Source organism: Epinephelus fuscoguttatus, linkage group LG11 (assembly GCF_011397635.1).
Source record: "Epinephelus fuscoguttatus linkage group LG11, E.fuscoguttatus.final_Chr_v1".
In the NCBI taxonomy this organism is placed as follows: domain Eukaryota; kingdom Metazoa; phylum Chordata; class Actinopteri; order Perciformes; family Serranidae; genus Epinephelus; species Epinephelus fuscoguttatus.
In genome coordinates, this window is record NC_064762.1 from 21675286 (window position 1) to 21702529 (window position 27244).

Here is a 27244-nt window from a genome sequence, read left to right on the forward strand (position 1 = left end):
CTACAATTGTGGTTTTTAGTGAAATGTCTCAACAACTACTGGATGGATGATTCTGACATGCATGTTTCCCTCAGGAGGAACTGTAAGAGCTTTTGTGATCCCCTGACTTATTATCGATTTTAGTTTGTCCAATACTTTGGTTTATGATCAGGTTTATAACCTGAAAACTTAATGTACTGCCCATAATCATCAGCTGCACTTTATGTGTATCGGTGATTAGCAAATGCTAACATGCTAAGCTAAGAGTGCCCTTAGAAATACTCACTCCATGTACCGGAACGCACTCCAGCACAAACTGGACCGTTCGTAAGGTATGATTTGGAGCGCTATTGATCAGTTACCCAAAACATCGCACACTTAAGGTGGCAGAGCGCACTCTGCTCTGACTAGGGAGAAGGAGCACAAGGGCACCAAGTGGAGTGTATGTGTGACTAACTTAACTGTTTTTAATCAGTGTAGAAGTAGAATGCACCGTTTCTTTCAACAACAGGACTCTAATATTAGAATAGAGCGTCAGACTGGATTAACGAACGCACCCTAAGATAGTGAATGTTGCATATTATCCTCTAGACTTTAGCATGTTAGCATTACTTTTGAGCATCTTAGCATGCTGACTTTAGCATTTAGCTCAAAGCAGCACCACTGTGCCTCACAAAGCTGCTAATATTGCTGTACACATAAAGTCTTACTATTTGGATTATTCTTCTATTTGGTCATTTTTTGGTCAGTCTCCAATCTTTATTTAAGATGGGATAAGAGTCTTGCAGAGCTGAGTGAAGGTGGGCCTGCTATTTATTTCCTTAACCCTGCCCAGTGTAACCTAATGATTTCCACTTTCTCCAGTATACCGTCTCCAACTGTCCGGATGTTGGTCTTGGCTCTCTGTAATTGAAAAGTCAAAGGAGGTTGTGGGCCTCTCTGCTTCTTCCTATATCAGCTGCTCGGCCCAGAGATGGCTGCTCACTTCGGGGGTGAGGGGTTGTAATTAGAGGGGTGTTTCAAAGACATCTGAATCACTTTATTTAAAGAGGCAGGCGTTAAGCAATCTTATCATTGCCACCTGTTTTGAAGCTCCTGCAACACCCCCACACAGGGCCTGCAGCGGTTATTGTGGTCGTTTAAGTAGTGTGGAGTTTATAAAACAGTATCCTGCCAGTCTGAAACATCTCCCTAGTCCCGTAAATTGGTGGTTCTCAAATTGTTAAGCTTATGCCACCTCAAAATGAACACGTCGGTTTGACAGAATTACAACATGTCCATGGCAGTCCATGATTTGACCAGCTTGTGACCCCACTGGGACCACTTGCAGGGCCCTGACTAAAGGGCAATGGGCTACTGCTGGAAGTGGGGCTGTAAATGCTTCCTCATCACATGACATCCTCTTCCTCCTCTCTCTCTAAAAAAAAATATTTACTTACTCAGCAAAAAATATTCCATTACGTCCTTTTGTCGTAATGTTTTTCTGCTTCAAGAATCCCACTTCCTAAGGGAGCCATAAATATATAATCTTATCTCACAGTATCTTAACAAGTCACAGGAATCATTAAAGTTATTTACAGGCTGGTGGTAAAGACTGTTTATATTTGCTTTCCTTATCTTAAGTACTCGGATATCTGTTTTCACTTAAAATGTGGAATATAAATCATTTTTTTCCCAATGCAGACAAACACATATCTGTTTTCCAAACTAAACAATACACATAAATCCAACTGGAGCTCACTTGTAGGAGGTTGTATAAACCATGCTGATATACACAGGGAGCAAATTCAGTTGTGGCTGATACTTTTACTTGTTTTAAGACAAAGACAACCATCTGACTCAACACTACATTATATACTTTAATGCTGTGCTCATTCATGCCCTTTAATTTAATCACTATAAAAGCTGTAGTGGAGCGCAGTTAGTCTCAAAAGCAAGATTGTAGGGAATCATCACCCACATGTAATCCATTTAGTGTGATTCACATACGCGAGAATTCCTAGACGGGTATGAAAATATGCTGCTGTGTGTGCGTGGTGTCTGGGTATGTGTACTTATTTTCTCCAGCTATAGGTGAAAGAAAGTGAGAGACCTGGATTGCATGGGCTCCTTGGGAAAGACGTGGTCTTTGTGGGTTGTGAAAGTAAACAGTCTGTCTGGTGGAAACCTACTTGACTCAGACTGAAACACACGACAACCTTCAGTTTTGTCTCTATTGTCTACTGGTCAAAGATCTGATTAGACAGAGAGGAGTCAAAATCAGACTGCAACAGCAAAATAAAGTCCACAAAAAGACACAAAAAGCAAACCTCATGTTAGAGAACAAAGCAGCCCTGCTTCGTGGCTTTCGTCCAGAGATGTTGCAGTCAACCTTTTGCATGACCTTACATAACACTTCAGTGTAACAAGTAACAATATCACAATTACTACCAGCTGCATGGTGACTGGTGTGTGACAGGACAGACTGTGAATATTATTGTCTAGACTTTGCCACATGTGTATTTAATTAGTTTAAAGCAAACAGCAGCTGCAAACTACCTGTGGTTTACACTGGAGTTTGCTTGTCAACAGTTTGAAAAGTGTTTACTGTAATGTGATTTCTAACTGTACAGTTTATTTCAGTGATGAGGCAGATGAGTGGATATACAGCTACAGTACATACAGTACAGTATCTCACATAAAATGTGCCATTTGGCCCAATATATCAATGTATTTCATTCTTTTACTGTAAAAAAACTCATCTTTTTCCTGATATAGTCCCGACCACAGCTAAATAAAAGCAGCATCTAATACATATAATCACATTTTTTCTTTGCAATTCCTTCAATTATGGTTTTAGTCTTTATGTAAAGCCTCAAATGTATCCCAGATTTAGTTTCTCTGTAGAGTGTGTGTGGTTTGTCTAAATGCCTCATGGACAAAAATGGCTGTTGTTGTTTATGTGACTTTTCCTCGGTGAAGACAATAAAATTCTAGAGAATACAAACAAAACAGCCATTCTACTGCGCAGGCAAATTGTCATTCAGATTATAAAGTAGATAGAGGCAGTCAGTGAAAGACAGCCGGGGTTGTTGTTTGGTCTGAAAGCGGCTCTCAGCTGATTTAAATCCACAGCAGCAGTGTCTGCTATGTGAATGTATCCCTCACCTCCACATTATTAATTCAAAGCTCAGTTGTCATCACACATGCTGTATGGTGGACACATTTATCCAGATAATAACCTTACAGTGCCATATGATGTTTGTACAACAGGAACTGATTCTCTGAACACAGCAGTATGCAAAGATGTCAAAACAAAACTGACCTGCTAAAACTCATTTATCAGTAACTTTTATCATAATCTATTAATTGTTTATTTTAACAGGAAACAAGCCAAACATTTCATTTGATAGTACTGGGTCTCAAATGTGAGAATTTGTTGCTTTTCTTGTCCTTACCTTTGAGTGAATTTAATATTTTAAGGATTTTGGATTGTTGGTCGCACATAACAAGATATGTACTGTACATTGTGTTGTGTTGTTTTTCATTGTTTTGACATCTTTTGACCCTTTATCAAGCAAATAATTATGCAGTTAATTAAATAATGAATCAAGAATATAATCAACAGGTTAGTTGGTAATGAAAATATCTGTAAATTGCAGCTCCAAAACTAAACGTATGGTGACATTCTTCTCTGTTTGTCTGAGTCCCCCTGCTGCAACCCCCTCAAACACCAGAATACACACTGGAAATAGTTAAGTATTGCATGCTCCCTTTTTATCACTGCACCAAACTTCCAGCTGAAACTTGACTCTTTTGTATTGCAATACGCACTGTGATGTCCTGCTTTGCACTAACAACTGTAGCTCATCTTCACCTGCAGAGACACTTCTGGACTCTGTCTTTTTCCACTGGAGTGAAAACATTTGGTTCGCACATTCACACTGCAAGTGCTGACAGTCTCGGCTGTTTGACAGCTGGGGATTAATTACAGCGGGGGTAAACAGTGCATAAATGTAGGTCTATGGGTGTGTGTTTCTAAATTCTTGTGATGTATGACTTTGCAATAAAGTCATATACTGTCACTCAGTTAATCTGCAGATTACATTAATGATTCATTGACTGATCATTTAGATTATGAAATGTCAAAAATTGTAGAAAATCTTGCCATTTAAGCTTAACTGATATCTTCAAATGTCTTATTTTGTTCTACCAAAAGTCTAAAACCCAAATAAATGCAGTTTACAATCAAAGTTGACAAAGAAGATCAGCAAATCTTCAAATTTTAGAAGCTGCAACAAGAGCATGGTTGGCACTTTCTCAGTCTTTTGGCTAGAAAAGGTCTAAAACATTAATTAATTATCAAAGCAGATGCTTTGATGATTCCCCCCCCCCCCTCTAACAGTCACTGTAAACTCAGAATCTAAGGGGGTTTATGGGCACATTCCAAGTTTACAGACACATTTTATGGTCCTATAGAAACACTGAAAAGCCTATTTTGGGTATTTGGGTGACTATAAAAAGTCTTTTGAGCACCACACAGACGCACTAAAGTTGCTTTTGATAATATGGTTAAAATGTGCAGCAAGACCAAATAAGTTTAAGTCATGAAAAACAATTTTTGTGATGTTTCCTGTAGGACTGTTGAATTAATAACATGTGGCCTTCAAACATTGTAGTGTAGAGAAGAAGTCATGAAGGTAGGTGAGTATAAGCTGTATTGAACGTACCCCAATGATGATTTTCCAGAGGTTATTCCTCTTCTTTCCTCGTTCAGTGTTTCCCCTTTGACTCTCCAGCTCTGGTGTCCCAAACAAAGACGCAGCCTGTTCAGCCGAGCGGTCCTCTCCTTTGGTTACTTCCATGCTGCTGAGTGCTGCAAACTCCTGCCAGTGTTTTCCAGGAGGGAGTGAGTGGCACACAGACCTTTACCCTGGCTGAGGAGTATATGCTGTGTGTAGGATATGACCCCTCTGCTCAAGTGTAGCACCGCCTTGTTCCTTGACGTCTCCAAGTTTGCAGAGCAGCAGCAGCAGCAGCATGTGATTGATCTGGGAGAGAGTTGGAAGCTGCGGGGCCGATTAAAGAAAGCTGAGCCGACCTCAACACTCTGCTATTTTGGCTCAAGTGTCATTTTCCAGTGAAGTCTCTTCACTTGTAAAATCAGATGCTTTGGCCACTTTAGGAAAGAGTTGAAGCTATAATGAAAAAATATACAAACATATACATGATATTTATGTAAATTCGTGCCTCAAAAGTGTTATTCACATTTAATGTTTGAGCTGTAAAAACGAACAAACTAACTGTCAAACAGCTGCTGAAGAACTTCAATAAATACTTACTGTGAAGTGACATAACGCTGCCGCCATCTTGTGGTCAGACTGGAGTGGTGCGCTATCTCTAATAACATCCAAAGATGACAGTATAATTTGGGCACATAGGAGAAGTTTGCCTGATGGGCTTTCTATTCAGTTTAACTCAAAAACCACGATTCTTCCCCCGTCTCACAGAAGGGCAAACTTCCCCTAACAGCCCAAAATGGCGTCTGGGACAGTTGAGTCCTATAAAAATACTTGCAAAAGTTATATCCAGCAGCTTTAGTTATGCAGTTAACATTAGCCTGTCTCAGTCCAACGGTTACAAAAACCATCCACCGGATTCTATAAAGCTCAATAACTTACAGGATATATCTCGTTTGTTTAACCCGCAATAAAACATAACAATATTATTGGGGTTAAGTGCCACACTGACTGGTAGCTCTGGTTTGTTGCTAGGCAACCAGTCAAAGGACGTGACTGCTCGACTGTTCTGGCTAGCGGTTCAAAGCTAAGCTAAGCTAACTGGCTACTGCATACATTCACTGTATTCATAAGAGTGGTATCAGATGTCTAATTTAACTTTCCGCTAGAAAGCTAATAAGGACATTTTCCTATATGTGGTTCTACTCCCTTAGTTATTTGGTCTTTCAACCATCAGAACACAGCGAAAAATGTCTGTAAAAATTAGGGCGCAACCCGGATATTGGGAACACCGACTTCCGCTAGCTTAGCTCGCAGTTGAAACAATGAGGTGTCCAGTTTGTTTTGTCACTAGAGTGTTTTGTCCAAACAACTGTCCAAATCCCAAAGATATTTAGCTTTCAGTTGCATAAATAGAGCATCAAATATCACACTGAGAACAAATGAAGATTTAGTTTTTTTTTTTTGTTAGAACAAAAATGACTTAACTAGTTAAAATATCAAAATAGTTACCCATTTTTTTATACTAACTGAAAAATAGAAAACTGAAGAGGCCTCTTGAATGAGACATGAAATGTCTTCAAGAAACTCAAGCAAGTCCAGTCCTACATATGGCACTTGGAATTACCATGACCTTGATGACTGAGAATCTTCACCAGCAACTGAAAAATAGTTTCAGCTGTAATTCACATTGCAGCATCATATCTTGCAGGTTCACATTTGTTTTAGGCTTTATGAAATTTAGCTGAAGGCAAAAATGATTTAGGCCAGGCCTATTCAACGGCGGCCCACGGGCCACAACCAGCCCAGTTTATATATTGACTTTGCTGTTGTAGACATGACTTTTGCTGCCCTAGACTGTATAAAAATATGTCCTATGTATTTTCCGAAACACTTGACCTCAAACAAAAATGTAATGTGGTGAGGTGTGTGTATGTGTGTGTGTGTGTGTGTGTGTGTGTGTTTGTGGTAGAGAGAGGGAGAGGGAGGGAAGGAGGGGGTGTCTTCCTAGTAGAGAGGTAAAGGGTGTTATTGGTTACTGCTATCGCCACTTGTTATGATTCTGGTCATTGATAGAATTAAGTGTCTGCTCATAATGTTAATATCCATACAATGTTTAATTCTAACATGGTGTGGATATTTACAATGTTGTCAACCTGTTTTTTATTTCAACCAAAATTTAATGTCTGTCCAATGTAATAGTCCAGTGTTTTTCTGGCGTGAATGTTTGTATATCCCTTGAGTTTCCGAAAGAAAGACTGGTGGGCCTTTGATGCTTCCGGTTTAACAACTAGTTTTACTCTACTAGTAATCTAATCTCTACAATACTTCATAACTCTGTCTCCAAATATATCAACCACATATGACGTTTTATTTTTACACACCTAGTTTAAACTTCCTGTGTCATGTTTACAAGTGATTATTCACTCCCTAGGTAAATGTCAAGTTGTCATGAACAACATCACGAGCAGAGCACTCAAAGCGACATTATTCAGTGACACACAACAACAGCTGTCATGAATATTTATGAGGTTTGCTTCTTTCCTGTCAGCTATCATGAAAGTGATATTTTAAATGCACACTCAGTTCTGCAGTTCTTTGCTGCTGAGCTTCATGTACAAGCACCATAGTCTGCTGAACCTTCAGCTACTTAAAAAAAAAGGTTATTGCCACACACTCAAGAAGTTAACATCATACTTGCTTTCTGAGCCAATGCTCTGGCTTGCTGCTCTGGCCCTCTTGAGCAGCCCTGTTTCTGGATGCCACTAAAGACGCACCAGGTGTGTGGCTGGACCCCTTTTCATTAAAGTAATCCTGCTGGAATTTCTGTGGGTCCTGTCCAATACTTTTCGTCCCAGTAATAACAGTGCTGAGAACAACTGTTATGAAATTGGCCTAAGGGAAGTTTTCAGTGCCAATCCTCTCTTGGAGTCACTTTCACCAAATAACTAGGGCCTATGTGTCACATTTCAGCCAGTTCTCCATTTTGACCCATTTTCCCCTCTATTTGTCTGCCACACAATAAAACCTTGCACAAAAATGTATTTAATTCTACAGACTGTTGCTGCTTTTTCAGTGACCAGTGTTTGTATCCATAAATCAGAAAACATCCCTTATGTAAAAGGAACTAATTTCACATCATTAAAAATAAGCACATACTGTAGTAATCCAGTTCCCTGCAGTATAAAAGCATCCACAAGATGGTGATGTCACAACACAGTTAAAGTAACACTACATTTCCGTCACTGTTGCAGAGATATTTTCATGACGCTATTAATAAAACTGCTCCTGATCCCTGACAGCTTCAACACAGCACAGGCATATTTCAGCTTTGTGAGGTCCAGGTTCCCCTCAGATCCAGTCGTGTCATGTGGCGTGATAATGGAGATCACATGTGGCTGGAGCTGCTGACCTTTGACCTCTGCCTTGTCCTGCACTCAAAAACAGCCCAGGGTTAACTTGTCTTTGTCTTCCTGTGAATGTGCATGTGTTTGTGTGTGTGTTTGTGTGTGTGTGTGTGTGTGTGTGTGTGTGTGTGTGTGTGTGTGAGGGCCCGAATATGAAAATAAACCCGGTTTTGTGTTTTACAAGGGTGTTCATGCATGTATGTGTGTGAGTGTGTGTGTGTTTTCGTGTCTGGCTGTGGTTGCAGTGACTGCGGGACAGTGTGTGTGTGTGTGTGTGTGTGTGTGTGTGTGTGTGTGTGTGTGTGTGTACTGCTCAGTGAACTGATGTCTCCCAGCGGTGTGTCTCCCTACAGCTGTCCCTAACCCAGCTGGACTGCACAATATGACCTTTAATGTTGACCTACACATGTAGCACTTACTGTCCTCATCACATGTTCCACCCGACTCCTTAAAGTCTTTTAAGGAAACACTTGACGAGTGTGTCACTAATCCTATGCCTGGCAACACTGCCGAATGCACCGCAGACATGTTGAGCTTCAAAGCATTTTCCAGACTCCAAGAACATAACTTAAACATGACATTTACAAAAATATTCCATTCTGGTCTTCTCATATTTTGAATAATTTACTCAGTGAAGCATGTGCATGACTTCAAAGAATCCTCAAAACAAGTAGAAAAATAAAACACTGTACTTAAAATGTAACTTTTTCATACAGTGCACAGGAAATACAAATATATCAAACTTTAAAGCTGCTGTATTCAACATGAACTCTGAATGCCCCCACACAGTTTCCCCTAAGGAGCAGTGCTGTATGTACTATACTCTGCATCTGCTTGTTCCAACACTTCACTGAAGCAGGTACATGATGCTTACATGCATATCCAGGAAAATCTTAAAATATGCAGCTTTTATGGTTGCACTTCTGCGTAAGATGCACATGTGTTAAGCATAGTTTTCGACACACTCTGCCTCAGCATTTGGTACATTTTGTGGCCTTGAATACACTCTCAGATAAGTGAGTTTGAACAATGTGAGGCTGCATATTGTGTTAGTTTTCTCATTGGTGAGTCTGTTAAGAAAGATGTTGTTGGACTGATTAAAAACATTGAAGGTTTGGAGGCTTAATAACATTTTAAAAGCGTGCTTCAACACAGGGGTCTTCAATGTTTTTCAGGCCAAAGACACCTTAGCTAAAAGAGGGACAGAGCATCCATTTTCGTAGCTGCTTATCCACTTGAGGGTCGCGGGGGGGCTGGAGCCTATCCCAGCTGACATTGGGTGAGAGGCAGGGTACACCCTGGACAGGTCACCAGACTATCACAGGGCTGACACATAGAGACAGACAACCATTCACACTCACATTCACACCAATGGACAATTTAGAGTCACCAATTAACCTGCATGTCTTTGGATTGTGGGAGGAAGACGGAGTACCTGGAGAAAACCCACGCTGACACAGGAGAACATGCAAACTCTGCACAGAAGGGCTCCCTCCTGGGATTGAACCAGGAACCCTCTTGCTGTGAGGCGACAGTGCTACTCACTACACCACCGTGCCGCCCCCCTATTACAAATATTACATAAAACTGGGTCTCATCCATCAGTAACATGTAGGGTGGCCTAAATGCCGTGTATAAACCATAGACTGTAAGAATAATGGATGTTGCTACTGTGGCATCAACAATTGTTTTGTGGACTCTGGTTTTAAAGTGTCGAGTTTGGCATTTTCAGAAGGGACCAGATCTGAGAGAAAAGCCGAGGACGCTATCGGCAGACAGCCTCTCACTCAAAGTGGCCCGCTCTTAATTCTGTGTAACTTTAAGCCTTGAATGAATTAATAATTTTTATTTTGGTTCCATATGTCTGGATTATTTCACACACATTTTCTCACACTTAATAGAACATTCAAACTCCACACAGGCGGGCTACCCCACCACAGTTTACTTTATAATCCAGAATTCTTTTACATTTTAAGACTTTTTTAAAACTCAACAGAGAGCTAAACAATTTCAAATCAGCAGAGTCCATTCCTAAACTCGACTCCCAAAACTGAAACATGTACTTTACACTGGTTCTCACCTTACATGTTTCATGAATAAACAACCCTCTGAAATTATAATTTCCTTCTTTTGATTAAAAAAAAAAAATTGAATACAGACAGAGAGGCTTTTGTTGACAACTCAAAAAAGTGTTTCCAATGTTTTTAAATACACAGTGTCTGTCTTAATAAAATATAAATGGGTTAGTTGATTGTCGTGAAGGGGTAAATTCGCTAAAAAGACCATAATCATTTTTTTGTACCAGGCTGTGAATGTGTTTATTTCTGCTGTGAAGCAGCATGGATGTCTGCAGGGCTTCACTTTTCAGCCCCAGAGGTTGCCCCCTGGTATAAACATACCCCTTTATGGTGCATTAGCTATTAAAATAATAATGATTGGCAGATTCATTACACATCATGTCTGTTTCTGAGGCGCATGGTATTTCAGAGTCTCTTGTTCAAAAAGGTTAAAAAGCAATCAACTGTAGCTCACAAAAATGTCTGTACGCATAAAATGATAATACAGATAATTGGCTAATAAGCTTCAACAGTATGTTACTGTTAGCTAACTAGTTTACCTCGCTGTTATGGATAGGTGATGCACAAACATTTAGTTTTAGCTAGGTAACATGGTTGCACACGGATTCATGTGTACAGTTAGCCTGTCATTAGTGCTGTACATTAAATGGTTTTTTTTTTTTTGCTTTTGGCAATTTATTTTTCCTAATATGTTGAATTCATGTTAATTTGTATTTTCAAATCTATTGTAATTTTTGAAAAAAAATAAAATGAAAACTTAAATTATCAAACAATAATTTGGCAGCCCCGTCCATCCATCCATCCATCCATCCATCCATCCACCCATCCATTTTCATTCGCTTATCTGGGGCTGGGTCACAGGGGCAGCAGGCCAAGCAAAGCATCCCAGACGTCCCTCTCCCCAGCAACACTTTCCAGCTCCTCCTGGGGGACCCCAAGGCATTCCAAGCCCAGATGAGATATATAATCCCCATAGCATCTTCTGGGTCGGCCTCCTACCAGTGGGACATGCTCGGAACACCTCCAACGGTAAGCAGCCATGAGGCATCCTAATCAGATACCCGAACCACTGACCCCTGACCAACTAACCCCTGTAGACACAGAGTAGCACTCCGAGCTCCCTGCTGATGTCCGAGCTCCTTACCCTATCTCGAAGGCTGAGTCTAGCCACCCCACAGAGGAAACTCATTTCGGCCACTTGTCTCTGCAATCTCGTTCTTTTGGTCACTACCCAGAACTCATGACCATAGGTGAGGGTTGGGACGTAGATGGACCAGTAGGACCCAGATGGACCTTCCGGTTCAGCTCCCTCTTCACCATGACAGTCCAGCGCCTACATCACTGCAGAAGCCGCACCGAACCGCCGATCCATCTCACACTCCATTTTACCCTCACTTGTGAACAAGGCCCTCTGAGGACCCTCAGTAGTTGCTGACCGCCCGATTGAAGACCCGTGCTTTAACGTTCTGGTCTTTGCATTTGTATGTGCATGTTTAATTCAGTTTTCTGTTCTTGAAACATTTGCACTTGCAATAATTATTGCACCAAGACATGCGTCTGTTAATTTATTTACTCTATAGTCCAGAATAAATCAGTTATTTAATTCAAAGACTCACAGCAAACACAAAGCATTGAACCTATCAATAAGTGACATCAACTGGTGACGCAGGTTTAATCACTGCCTTGTGAGTCTGGTTCTCTAAAATCAATTAGGCATCACTGTTGGAACAATTCAAAGCCCTCAAAGCGACACTTGAAGTGGTTTGAACCTAGACTGAGCCACGACTTATGAATAACACATCAGGGCAGAGCAGCAGTAGGTGTGCTTAAAGAATTCATCGGGTGACAGTTATAGGCACATCTTCCCCATGAGATTTACTGTAGGCGCTTGTAAATCTGCCATGAATTATTCATTCAACATGACACAATCCTCAGCACATTATATTGAAAGCTTCAGTCTCCTCAGACGTATCTGTCACTGACTACCTGTCAACCAGGATTTTCAGTAGAGCTGGATGTCTTTGGTCTGTTTGCTTCTGTTGTTGTCCTGAAATAATGAGCACCTTTCAAAGCTTTTGATATAAATTCACCCACAACTGCAACTTAAAATACTGCTGCCCACCTACTGACTCTGTATATATATATATATATATATATACATAGATTTGTTCTCATTGTTTTTGACACCTATTAAGCTCTTGATTCACAGCATGCAACAGTTAAACATGCATGTTTTTGACATGTGCAAGGTTTGTTTATTTGTTATATTTGCTAAGAACAGCACAAATCTGACCTGTGTTTTATAAATGTGTTTTCTACAGTAACTGTTCTGTATAATGGGAAAAGAAGTCCCAAAAAAAGCCTGTTCACGCCCACATCAGTCTTCTCAAGAACATAATGGGGGAGTGGATTCTGGTGCATGCGGTTTACAGGTTCATGATGAAACTTAATTCCTGCTAATGATGCTGTGAATCTGCTGAGGTGGCATTTGGCAGTTGAAAAGAGACAAAGCTGTGGATTCTGCCAGCGTTGCTCTTTTACAGCTGTGAGAAACAGTGTTACCATAAGTTTACTTTAAAGGTTCCCTCTTCACTGTACTGTTAAATTGGAATATGTGCCAATATGACATCATTATTGTGTTTTTATCCTTTGTCATGCTTCAGTTTTATGCATAATGTTTTGTTTGTGTTTCGTGATATTTGAAGTTTACTGACATATTTTAACACGAGTTTACAGCCTTGCTAGCAGCTCTGTGAGGCTAGGCACAGTGGGTGGTTTAAGCTTAATGCTAATGTCAGGATGCACACAATGTCAATGCTAACTGATGTTTAGCATATATATTTACCATGTTAATTTAGCATGTTAGCACTTAACACAGTATAACTGTGGTTGCTGTAAATGTTAATGTAAAAGTTTTGCAACATTAGCTTTGAGACACACAGCTTGTAAAGAGCAAGCTATCTTTATAGCTGATGGGCGGTGGATGGGTCAAACAAACACAGGACTTTGCCCTATGGGACTGGTAATCGTGTCGTGCGAAACCAAGTGAACTTTAAGGTTTTTAAAGCTATGCTGTCACTAGCCCTTTTTAGATAGGAATTGTGCAAATTTGCAGGAAAGCCCAATCAGCCTTCTTTCAGCATTGGCAGTATAAAAACAAAATCGGGGAGGGCGGAAAATTGCCACCTACCTACTTTTGTTTATACAGACTGTGATTTTTCGGGGCAATGGGGGGCGTGAGCAAGTAACAAAACGTGTAGCTCAGCTTGTGACTGGCCTGGAAGAGCCTGGTGTCTATTCACTCTGAATTTTGTCTGGATTCTGGTTCTGGTCTAGGGAGCGGATGCGGTATTCACCAAATTCACCAAACTAAAAGTGTTCACCATAGTAAAACTTTAAATTCTGGCGCACCATCGATTTGGGGTGATGAGGGGTGTAAGAAAATCGATTAACAGGGGCGTCGGTGGCTTAGTGGTAGAGCAGGCACCCCATGTACAAGGCTGTTGCCGCAGCGGCCCAGGTTCGAGTCCAGCCTGTGGCCCTCTCTCTCTCTCTCTCTCTCTCTCCCCCTTTCACACTTGGCTGTCCGATCCATTAAAGGCAAAATGCCCAAAAACATATCTTTAAAAAAAAAAAAAAGAAAAGAAAATCGATTAACTTAATGGCTTGGGGCTTTTCTTGTAAATTATATTCTTTAAATTAAAAGTTTCACCGCATTTTTATTAGCTTGGTGCTTTTATTTTTACGGAAAGGCACATCCATCGAATTCCGGATCCTGTCTCACTCGCCCTGGTTCCGTTTCCTTACCAAAACGGCCACTAACGGCCGCAGACTAGCTTGCGACGTAAACAGTGATGTGGGAGGGAAGCCTCGGCTAGTCAGGCGGCGGTAGTCAGGCGGCGGTAGTCAGACGGCGATTCTCTCATAAATCGGCCCGTTCTTCACCGTTCCTGTCATCTGACAGTTAATGGCCTCTTTGTTTGCGAGGGCAATGAGGGCGTGCAATGCCTTGTCTCCCCAGTTGCTCATCTTTACAGTGTCTGCATTTCCCTCTTGCTACTAGCTGCTTGCTAATTCCTGCTCTCAGCTGTTTCCTGTTTATCCACCGCCAGTGGCTCACACGTGCACATCATCAACAGCTCCTCCCACAAGTATTCAACAGCCCCTCCCGTTGCGGAAGACCACCTTGGTCTGTTTAAATTTGAAGGGTTCCGCCAATATTACTACCCTACGAGGCGGAGAATTGGGCGCTTCGGATCAACTTGCCCTTCCGCCTTTGTGTGTATAAACGCTTGCAGCTAGCCGGCAAATCGGCCCAACATTCTCGGTAAATCTGGCAGTGTAAAAGGGGCTACTATGTTTCTTTTCCTAAACCTACCCCACATAACTTAACTTGCCTAAACCTAACCTATGTAACTTTCCATTAAGTACCTAACTTTATGTATAGCCTTTGTAATGTTACAACGCTAAACCATGTTTCTCACCTCCTTAACCTAACCTCATGACTTTACTGGCCTAAACTTTACTTACCTTCCTTTACTTACCCAACCTTACCTAACCTACGAAACTTCTACTTGTCTAAACTTGACTTGCTGAAAACTAATTTATGTAATTTTACTTACCTAAACTGTACTTGCGTAAACCTAACCTACATAACTTTATTTACCCTAATCTTTACTTTACTTAACTTAACCTAACCTTCATAACTTTACTTTAAGAGCGTAATGTGATGATACCCAACCATGTTTCTTTTCCTCAACCTAACCTATGTATAGTAGTCAAAAGTTTGGACACACTTTTTCATTCAAGTTAATGGGAAAGTGTGTCCAAACTTTTGACTGGCACTGTAACTTGACTTGCCTAAACCTAATTTGCATAACTTGACCCACTTAAACCTAGTCTTCTTTCTGATAAGTGCATAACATTACATTGAGAATGTAATTATTATTATTATTATTAGTATTAGTATTATTATTATGAGATATAAGATACTATAACTATAAAATAACTTTATATTACTAAACTTTTCAAGCTGCAAACTAACCTACCTAACTTTATTGCCAAAACTGAAGCCATATAACTTTACTTGCCAAAACCTAAACTACATAACATTATTTGCCTAAACTTTATTTGACTTAACCTAACCTACCTAACTTCACGTTAAGTGTGTAATGTGACGATGCCCAACAATGTTTCTTTTTCTAAACCTAACCTATGTAACTTTATGTTAAGTGCTTGACTTCATGTTAAGCACACTACGTAACGTGACAACGCCCAACCATGTTTATCTAAAACAACACACATAAACAGCACATTGGTCAAGCGATAAGCACTTGTCTTGCACATTGTGATTTTTTTTTTTTTTTTGGTTTGCATATGTCTGTTTTTTTGTATTGCCTATTGTCTAGTGTGGATATTTTCCGAGTATGTTACATATACTGTCTTTTGACAGAATAAAACCCTCCTCTACTGGAAGAAGTATTTATTTATCTATCTATTTTGGGAAATGTACCCCAGTGCAAAGAGAACAGCAGGACACCACATCCATACAGGATGGGACACATACTGACAGACAGTGGTCCCACATCTCTCCAAACGTGTCTGTGGGGGAGTTCTGGTCAGTGTCTGCAGCTGTAAACACTTTGAGCCCAGGATTAAATTCTATCATGCGGCCCGCCAACCCTGATCAGGAGGAACACGTACCCTTTTTTTTATTTGCACCTTGCAGTCATGCTCAGTGTTCTTTTCCTTAGTACAGCTTCTTCAGTCCTCTTTCTTCTGAACCTGAACCTGGGTTAAGGCAACTTTTTCCATCCCCTCAGCTCACCTGAAAGCAGCAATAGCATTAGGGTCACAGGAGGGTTTTACTGCCTGAAATGTCACAGTATTGTTGTTGAAGCGCTTTGGGGTTGCATTTTTGATGTATGAAAGGCGCTATATAAATAAAGTTTGATTGATTGATTGATTGATTGAACTAAAGTTCAGCATGGTGTTTAATCTTTAATGTAACCTCTGAACATTAGGTGATGCATTTTAAAAAAGTGAAGCGATGAACTTGTTTGCCATGAGGGGGAACAGGACAGCAATGCAATTAATTGCAGACAGCGATCACGCCAACAAGTATGACTCACTCACACAGTCCCCTTGTGACCACAGCATGTGGGACTGAGCAAAGTAAAGATCATGTAAGAACAGAGGTCAGATAAGGAAAAAAAACTACCTTCATACACAAAGCAAGTGTCAAACTGGATTCGTACAAATTCTGCCAGAGAAACTTCTGTGGTTTGCTTGAGTTAAGTTTGATGATGTGTCATGTTCCACTGTTTGTTAAGTATTTTATTTTTCTCCCTCATGTTTCATGTCTTGTCTTCCTGTTTTATTTTGTGATCACTCACTGCTGTCTCTGTTCCAGGTTCCTGTCTGCCCTGCCCCCTCCCCGTCTGTGTGCACCTGATCCCTGATTGTGTTTCCCGCACCTGTGTCTAATCACTCCCCATCAGTCCTGCATATATTCCCCCTTGTGTCTTGTCTCGTCGCCAGTTCGTTGATGTTGACAGCTCACGTTCCAGCATTTTTCTACAGCCTCAGTCATAGCTTAATTGTGTTTGAACCTTGCCTGTTTTTTGACCTTGCCTTTTGCCTCACATCGTGGATACCTTTGCCTGGTTTGTCTGCTTCCTCGTGTACCGACCCCTGCCTGGAATAAAACTTGTTTTGCTGCTTTTAACCAGTCTGAGTCGTGCATTTGAGTCCTGCCCTTTCTGTGCTGAGTTCATGACATGATGTCCTTCTGCACTGCACTAACCACACTTTTACTTTGTTCATATTCTATTGATGAAATATGAGGTTGGTTTGACCACAATGACACTTCTCGCTTGTCATGCTGATGCTAACCACCCAGTTCTTCTTATCTACTGTCATATTCATTGGAAAAATACAGGAATCTGTTTTGTGTGTCTTGCAGAAACCGAAGTTGCAACAGTTTTTTTCGGTTGGACTTTAAGAGAACGATGTGTCATTGTCATTGTACATGAGAAGCTACAGTTAAGAGAGAATGATCCATAACATAGATATCTTTCTAAGAAATGTGGAAATGAGCACTGCGAGAAACAGCTGACTGTACAGAGCTTTTTGAAATTCAGCACAATGTTGGAATCACAAGTAAGTTCAACTTGAAACCAACTTTAAAAGCTTCCTCTTTTCATCTTAGTAAAACTGTTGCTTTTAAAATCATCATGTCAAGTCAGTTATTTATGTAAATTGTAGGTTATATGAAGTGGTTGGATCAGAAATGTACGTACTATAATCCCGCCAAGTTCAAAAGAAGTTATCGGACAATTTTAATGTTATACAGGAAAAGAAATGGTACAGTCAGTGTTAAAGTGCATAAGCCAGTTTGAACAGGTGAGTTTTGAGAAGGGATTTGAAGGATTTGTCAGACTGACGAACGTGTGTAGGTTGGGAGTTCTAGAGCCTCGGGACAGTGCAGCTAAAAGCCCTGGCACCATGGTGCTGAGGCGTGAGGTGGGAATGGTCAGGAGACCAGGAGACTCATTTATAAAACATTGCGTAGGATCCACACTAAAAAATATACACACCAAAAATACAAAATATTTGACAGTTTCTAAAATCAGGCTTCCACCTCACCACCTATACATCACAACTTTTGCATGGGAAGTGGCGTATGACTCTTTAGGCCTCTTTATGTTTATAAATGGGACCCCAGTAGACGGAAGAGCACCGGGAGCAGGAGGGAGTGTACTCCTGGAGAAGGTCAGAGAGGTAAGTGGAGGCTAGGTCATGGAGGGCTTTGAGGGTGAGCAGAATGTTTTTGTAGTCAATCCAGTACTAAATAGCCTCCTGAGACCCAGCAATTAATTTTTGTCCACTCTCGAGGACATAATCTCACACTCTGTGAAGGCCAGTTGTTCCTAAGTGGACAAGGAAGGAAGGAAGGAAGGAAGGACAGAAAGAAGGAGGGAGGAAGGACTGAGGGAAAGAAAGAAGGAAAGAAAGAAGCAAGGAAGGGAGGAAGGAAGGGAGGAGGAAAGAAGCAAGAAGGGAAAGAAGGAGGGATGAAGGAACGGAGGAAGGAGGGTGGGAGGAGGGACAGAGGGAAGGAAGGAAGGAAGGAAGGAAGGAAGGAAGGAAGGAAGGAAGGAGGGTGGGAGAAAGGAATGAGGGAAAGAAGGAAAGAATGAGGGAGGAAGGAAGGAGGGAGGGAGGGAGTGAGGAAAGAAGCAAGGAGGGAAGGAAGGAAGGACGGAAGGAAAGAAGGAAGAAAGGGGGGAAGAAGAAAGAAAAGAATGAGGAAGTAAGGAGGGAGGAAAGAAGCAAGGAGGGAAGGCGGGGGAAGGATGAATGGAAGGAAGGAAGGACAGAAAGAAAGAAAGAAAAAAGAAAGAAAGAAAGAAAGAAAGAAAGGAGGGAGGGAGGGAGGAGGGACAGAAAGAAGGAAGGAAGGAAGGAAGGAAGGAAGGAAGGAAGGAAGGAAAGGAGGAGGAAGGGAGGAGGGACAGGAGGAAAGAAGGGAGGAAGGAAGGAATGAAAAAAAATGTGTTTTTTCCCTGGGTCTCAGGAGGATAGGGAGGCCATTTTGCACATAACAAAATACAACCACCTGTCGTGGTGACCTCCGGCTCACCTGGTAGAGTGTGCGCCCCATATAGGTTGAGTCCTTTGCAGCAGCCTGGGGTTGATTGCGACTCACAGCCCTTTGCTGCATGTCATCCCCCAACTCTCTCCCACCTTTCCTGTCTAGCTACAGCTGTCCTATCATTAAAGGCAAAATTGCCCCCCTCAAAAAACAAAAAACAAAAACCCACCCGTTCAAGTGTTATCATTTGTTATGATTAGGCTATTGGCCTCGTAGATATGTGTTAGAAGGGTTCTGCTACACCAAATAGTGGGTTCAGAACACTGTTATCAGCCCATTAAATGGTCATGTTTTTTGTTACGTGGCGATGGAGAAATTTAGGTGACGTAATGATGGTGTGGTGGATGGGTCAAACAAACAGTGGACTTTTACCAAAAGTCAGTGTACTTATTTTAACTATGTAATGTATGTTGTGTGACATACGTCCTGTAACCTTTTGTTAGTAAAAAACAAATTTGTCTGAAGCCAAACCATCATGATTTTCTAAACGTAACAACAAAGTATGGCATACGGCGTTTTGAACCTACTAGCTGTTGAAGCAGGATTTCAAACCCAAATTATTAAGGCCTATAACCATGACTGTGGCTCAGAGGTAGAGCAGATCTTTCACTAATTGGAGGATTGGTGGTTTGATCCTTGGCTCCGGTCCGAATGTGGAAGCATGCTTGGGCAAGATACTGGACCCCAAACTGAACCTGATGGCTGTTCCATCGGTGTGTGAGAGCATGTGAATGGTTACTGAGTGGCAGGTGGCACCTTGTATGGTAGCCTCAGCCACTAGTGTGTGAATGTGTGAATGTGACATGTAGTATAAAAGAGCTTTGAGTGATCGGGAGACTAGAAAAGTGCTATACAAGTGCAGTCCATTTAATAATGCCCATTATATGGGGCGGCAGTAGCTCAGTCCATAGGGACTTGGGTTGGGAACTGGAGGGTCGCTTGTTCAAGTCCCCGTCCGGACCAAAAATATGGCGCGTGGACTGGTAGCTGGGGAGGTGCCAGTTCACCTCCTGGGCACTGCCGAGGTGCCCCTGAGCAAGGCACCGAACCCCCCTAACCGCTCAGAGCGCCTGTCATGGGCAGCCCCCTCTGACATCTCTCCACTTAGTGCATGTATAGGTCCAGTTTGTGCATGTGTAATTGACAACAGAGTGAAAAATTGGGGATTAATAAAGTATATATATATAAAAAAAAATGTCAAGTGATAGCATTTGGAAATGGGTGCATAAAAGCATAAAACTGAACAATTACCACAAGGAAACAACTTGTCGAAATACATTTGTGTATTGCACTCTGTCTGTGATGGAACAAACAGTAGGATGAAGATGACTCTTCAGCCTCTCAACAACACTTGTGATTTGAGTCAGTAGCTGAAAACAAGACAACCTCTAAGTGCACACATCACTTACCGAAAAATGGTCTTGTATAAATAACCTCTTGGAAGAAATGTCTGAGGAACATCTAAACAAGACTAAACATTTTTGTTCGTCTGGAAGATAATTACACTCAGACAGACAGTCTCATGTCCAGTCCAGGGGAAACTCAGCTGGAAAGCTAAGGAGCTGTTAAGTGTCTCATTACCGGGTGTCAGATGTGTCACTCAATGGGACGCCGAACCGCAGCAAGGACCTCAAATTTACTCTCGCAATCATTAGCATCCATCAATATTACAGGAGGACCAGCAGATCAAACGCTTTAACCTCAGAGAACCTTTTGAGGTGGGGAAAGGTTGTCACTCATCCAATTGTGCCTTTTTTGTACTAAATTGAGCTTTATTAGAGTATGTATGATATGAAAAGATTGCTAACATATATTTATGGTACATATAAAGTAGCTTTTCTGTTTCATGACATCAAACATAAAGGAGAGTTATCATCCTTGCTGTAATTTGCATTGATATCAATTATGTCTTACTTTATAATGAGCTAAGTTCATTTTAGTATTTTCTTACCACACATGAGTTTATTTTTGGCCTGCTGAAGATGTCCTCATTTGCTCATGATTTACAAACGTATCCCTGGTATTTCATGTGCCATTGATCCATCTCCGGCTAAATCAATACGTCAGAGCCAATTCGTGACCTTTCTCACTTTAGCTGTAATGAGGGTCATGCTGTCAATGTTTATTGTGGATCTATGGAAAGAAGAAATGGTGACAGGGCGAGTAATCACTGCTGAAATATTCATATAGAGAGACAAGTGTTATGTAATATCACAATAGCTGTGTGACAGTTTTCATTAGAGTGGATGGCAATAATGCAGGAAGCAGGGATGGCTTAGGACGGACAGATACTGAGACAGACAGTGGGACGACAGGTCAGAAGAAGATGTATTCTGACTGTGAAACAAGTGTGTCCTCAGAAAAGGAGTAGATCTGGAAAAATATATTGGAAACTATTTTCATAATCAATTCATAATTTTTTTAAAGCAAAATTAACTTAAATTGTCCTGTTGTAGCTTCCCAGCTGTGAGGTTTTTCTGCTTTTCTTTGTCTCATGTAATAATTAACCATATACCCTTGGGGTTGTGGTCGGACAAAACAAGACATTTGAAGACGTCATCTGGGGTTCTAGGCTAGCAGTGTAAGGTAGGTATGACAGGCCCTAGCACACACTATTACAAACATATTACCCAGCAATCATCATTGCATATTTGTATATGACAAAAAATACCAAAGAAAATAAGAAATTATTAATTCAGTTTAACAATTTTAATAGTTGATTTATAGTTATAGAATAAGCATATATTTTTTGTCATAGAGGCTATTGACTGTATTACAAAAAAAGAAAAATGGGATGGGTTTGCCTTTGCAAGGGCATATAAAGCAAAGGGCACTGTTTTTAATTTAATAAGAGTTTGTCTTTGAACACAGATTTATTTTCAAGGTGGCAATGACTCATAAAGGGTCCATTCTCCACCCAATGCATTGTCGAAACCACTCTCTCTGTGGGCCCCCCATCTCATGGGCCCCACTGCCTGCACTGTCTGTATTTACTCTGCTATTCTGGGCAATAGGCATTTTGCACAGGTTTCTGTCAGTTTATACTTATACATTTTTATGTAAATCACAGATGATGTAAGCCACTTGTATGCTTGTTTGGGTCTGTTGCTTAATACTGGAGCTGTCCAAAGTTTTTGTATCTGTCTTATGCAGCTGCACAAACTGAGTTGTACCATCTTATTTCATTGTATGCAATTGGCAAATTATTGTACTAAAACCAACCATGGTTGACTTGGAAAAGTATCATGCATTTTGAAATTTGTTTTGAGTGCACAAGGGAGAAGTTTTCCTTATAGGCTTTCTTCCAGAAACCTGTCTCTTTCTGACAAATATCTGTTCAGTTTAACCCAAACCACAACTTTTTTCTTAACCTTAACCAAGAAACCCATTCCTGGTAAAAAGCCCTCTAGGACAGTAGTTCCCACGTCGTCCAGTCATTAGTTCAAGGTCTACAAATTTTTATATATTCAGTGTCATCCTTGCATTTGGCCGTGTCATCTCTCTGTCTCTGTTAAGTAGCTGTCCATTATTCACTTATTTTACAGCAGGAAATGGCACCTCAAAATAAAAGCTCTGTGCTGGAAATTCATTGTACTTTTTTTTTTTACAACATGTTCCCAAGTCACTTGCGGTCCATTCAGAATGGACTCATGACCTACTTTTGGACTGCGATCTACCACTTGGGAACCACTGCTCTAGGAAAATTTCTCCCAACTGCATCTACAGCCATGGTATCAGGTATGTGAGGTTGATTTATACACAGTGGGACTTTGAGCCAAGTGCTAACTTCAGCATGCTATGGTAATATGCAGATGTTCAGCAGGCACAGGTTAACCATGTTCACTACCTTAGTTTTGCCTGGCTCTCTTTCTCTCATTAGCACTAAATACAGCTGAGGCTGATGGAAATGTCAGTTTTGCCAGCATTTGGTCATAAAGTATTGGACAAATCAATACTTTGACCTATTGGTGGCAGTGGAGGAGAATTCAGAGGACCATCAAAGTCACCTGGACGCATCCTCTGGGTAGCACGAACATCTCTACAAACTTTAATGGCAATCCATCCAATACATGATAAAATATCTCAGTCTGGAGACAAAGTGGTGGACCAGAGGCTTTTTGTCAGCTCCACTGACATGTCTCTGTCCACATTTCCTGTAAGAAAGAAATGAGTTTTGGGTTAAGTTCTCATATCCTGCCTGCCAAAATAGGCACTATCACAACTGCACTGAGTTGACAAAATTAGACAGTAACTGTAGCTTCGTAGATAAAGCAATCAATTCTGAAATTAGTCAGTTTAATGCATAATGACCTTAGGTTTGACCTGGCGTCACATGGTCTGACGGCACAACTCAACCATAACAAAATATCCAGAGGTCTTCAGGTTAGAGGGGAAGACACACACTGTTACCTCTCATACTGCTCTCCTTCTTTCCTCTGTAATATCTACATCACAGTATGTCACAATCATCCTCTCATCCTGAAGAGCAGCGCAGGTGTACCGCCCTCGCTGGGGTGCCGAGACCAAACAATGGATTCACCTCTAATTGGAGGGATGTTTGGAATAATTATCAAGTGACAGCAGGAGCAGCGTCGGAGTCACGGAGGCAGAGCAAATGATGAAAAAATGAAAGACTTTAATTGCATGTCAGCGGGAATCTGCAGGCCACGTTGAACCTCGTGTAATTAGATGTGGGCAGCTGAAGGGCACCCCTCCCAGGATGTTTCACTGGTAGGGAGGAGGCGGGGGTGCAAACTGGGGTGGTTTTGGGATGGCTCCTATCTCCCTGGCATTGCCTTAATGATGTCCTCATATCATGGCATTATGTAATATGCTCTCCAGTAAAGTTTAGTCAACCCTAAACACCCCAAACCCTGCTGACGAGCGCAAGAGATAACATGAAACTGTGTATATGAGCTTTATTCTTTTTTTAAATTTTTTAGTTATGTAAACGTGTGTATGTGTGCACAGGTACATTTATGTTGTTTATAGAGTTGGAGTTATTTTCACCTCAGTGGTCTCAAAATCACGCACATTCTTCCTACAGGAGGTATTGATTTGAGATTTTCAGTTTGCTACTGGGGACTTCATGATAGAACATGTTGCAAAAGGCCTCATCAATCGTCAGCGACCTGTACAAAGACGCTGAATTATTCTGCAGGAAGAAACATGTTTTACACACAGTAGTTGCTGACATCATACAGTAGGTGTATGTTTTGGAGTATGGGGTGCCGTTTGTAAAGTGTCTCACGCTGAAAATAACATCAACATTTTGCCACATTTAGCTTCAAACAATGTTTAAAAAAGTATTGTGATTTTTTTAACGTCACCTTTTACCACATTTACAGCAATATTTGTTAACTTAGAAATATATTAAATAGTTAAATCTAAATATTAAATGTGGCACCTAAATGTTAAATGTTAAATCTAAATATTAAATCTAAATCTAAATGTTAAATCTAAATCTAAATCTAAATGTTAAATCTAAATCTAAATGCTAAATCTAAATCTAAATCTAAATGTTAAATCTAAATGCTAAATATAAATATAAATATAAATGTTAAATCTGAACATTAAATCTAAATCTAAATGTTAAATCTAAATGTTTTGGGTGAAACTAAATATTTAGCTAATATGCAAATTCACACTGCCGGTCACCGGAAGTACCAAAATAAAAGCTCGAGATGGTCAGACCGTTATAGAATCAAATAACGAATTAAAACCAACTTATCGGGGGAAATGGACACTTGAACATACATTAGCGTGATAATAACTACCTAAAATAACAAGAAACGTGTTTGGAGAAATTTTATTTGATGTGTACTTTGAGTTGTTAGTGTCCCTTCTGAGGGAATCACCTTGTTGTTTACAAATACTTCCAGATAGAAAACCAGCGGAGTTTAGCAACATATATTTATGCACATCTCACGTTTTTCACGTCACTGTATCACCGTTTAGACTAATCTGGTGTTTGTAAAGCCTATAAACACTATGACTGAACAAACATTACTATCACAGTCTAAAATTAATAACATGGTTATCGTAGATTAGCGGGGCTAACTGTTAGCTGTTAGCCCCATTAGCGGTGTCTGTAATGACTCACTAACTCTAAACGGTCCGTGAAGAAAATATTTTTTCCAGCGGATGTCTTAGTTACAACATGATTGAGCTAACTGGAGTAGTTTAATGTCGTATCCGACAATGGGAGACATTTAACAGATGACGTCCTGATAGCTTTGCTGCTGCTGCGGCCACTGGTGCTTTCTAGACATCGTGATTTCCCAAAACTGAATAAATACCACACATCGCAACACAAAACTGCTTTGCTAGCTCAATCATGTTGTAACTAAGACATCCGCTGGAAAAAAATATTTTTTTCATGGACCGTTTAAGAGTTAATGAGTCATTACAGACACTGCTAACGGGGCTAAGAACTGACGGTTGTTAGCTTAGCTTAGGTTGTTAATCCCTCCGAAGGGACACTAACAACTCAAAGTACACGTCAAATAAAATTTCTCCAAACACGTTTCTTGTTATTTTAGGTAGTTATTATCACGCTAATGTATGTTCAGGTGTCCATTTCCCCCGATAAGTTGGTTTTAATTCGTTATTTGATTCTATAAACAGTCTGACGATCTCGAGCTTTTATTTTGGTACTTCCGGTGACCGGCAGTGTGAATTTGCATATTAGCTAAATATTTAGTTTCACCCAAAACATTTAGATTTAACATTTAGATTTAGATTTAGATTTAATATTTAGATTTAACATTTAGATTTAGATTTAGATTTAGCATTTAGATTTAACATTTAGATTTAGATTTAATATTTAGATTTAACATTTAGATTTAGATTTAGATTTAGCATTTAGATTTAACATTTAACATTTAGGTGCCACATTTAATATTTAGATTTAACTATTTAATATATTTCTAATTTAACAAATATTGCTGTAAATGTGGTAAAAGGTGATGTTAAAAAAATCACAATACTTTTTTAAACATTGTTTGAAGCTAAATGTGGCAAAATGTTGATGTTATTTTCAGCGTGAGACACTTTACAAACGGCACCCCATATTGGAGGGGATACAGGGCACACATCCCCCTCAATGTTTGGAACATGTGCATTTGTTCCCCCCAATAAAACATGAAAGTAGCAGAGGACTTTTATTTTGACAAGATTAAAAACATTTACACCATAAATTGATGCAGAAAACGTACAAACTGGAGCATAAAAATTCTCAATAATAATAACAACAATAAACTTAATTTAAAGAGCAGTGAAGGTAAAAAGAACAGAGACCAGTGAGAATAGTAAAAATGAAAGCAAGAAGAAGAAGAAGAATAAGAGGAAGAAGAAGGATGACATTAATAAAAGGCAAACTAAAAATTTGGGTTTTGAACCGTTGTTAAAAAATATTCACCACCCCTCATCTCTTGGTAGGTTTTCTATAATTTGGAGCATAGTTTACAAAAGCTATGCTGCCTATTTCCAGCAGACTTGACTACTGTAATGCCTTGTTCTCAGGCCTCTCAAAGAAATTTTTAAACAAACTGAAGATAATTCAAAATGCAGCAGCATGTCTACTCACCAAGACAAAACACTGAGAACACATGAATCTGGTTTTAAAGGGTCTTCATTGGCTTTCTGTTCATTTCAGAATTCATTCTAAGATTATTTATCTGTTTATCTGATATGTTGGTCAAATACATTCCCTCCAGATCCCTATAAGATCCTCCACCTCTGGTCTACTAACTGTCCCAGAGTAGAACTAAAAAGTACGGTTATACTGCCTTCTGTGTTGTTGGCTCTTGTCTGTGGAACAGCATTCCAGAGGACGTCAGATTCAGTAGACAGCTTCAAACAGCATCTTAGAACCTGTCTTTTTAGACCAACACATTCTCACTCCAACTTGGTCACATATTGACATTTGGTCATGGACTTTCCACGTCCACATACGACATGCAAGGTACCCCGGGTGTGTTGGTTGTTGACGTTCTTGGACATCGTGTCAAGTTCTGCCTGTTACATGCATTGTCTTCTTTCAAGATTCACTTCAGGTTTTACAGGAAATTTATAGTTTACATACAGTATCTTTCAAAATAAACGCACTGTGTCAGTACAACACCAAAAATTAACTTTTTTTTCCTTCAACAACAAAAACACAAGGTTTGGCTTTAGAATTTTACACAACACGAACATCGCTTTCATGGGTGAAAGTCCTTGGACCCATCCACCACCCCTCCCGCCTGCCCCACTCAGACTTTCGCTGCCTGAACTTTCGTCCTTGTCCCGCTGGATTTCCCCTAGACGTGGCTGGGCACCGTTAAATTATAACTGCAACCGGATGGTAAAGGACACCTTTTTTTGTTGGTTTTCTAACTCCACAAGTCACTGCCCAAGCGTCGG

At 40.4% G+C, this 27244-nt stretch overlaps 1 protein-coding gene across 1 annotated transcript in view; it reads right to left on the reverse strand.

Moving 5' to 3' along the window:
• The window catches only part of enpp1 (ectonucleotide pyrophosphatase/phosphodiesterase 1), a 38121-nt gene extending 32991 nt beyond the window's left edge, over window positions 1–5130 (reverse strand). Inside the window, exon 1 of the mRNA XM_049589921.1 lies at window positions 4689–5130. Within this exon, the coding sequence (XP_049445878.1) occupies window positions 4689–4823 (135 nt within the window). The 5' untranslated portion in view covers window positions 4824–5130. The remainder of the gene's footprint in view (window positions 1–4688) is intronic.
• Between the last annotated feature and the right edge of the window lie 22114 nt (window positions 5131–27244).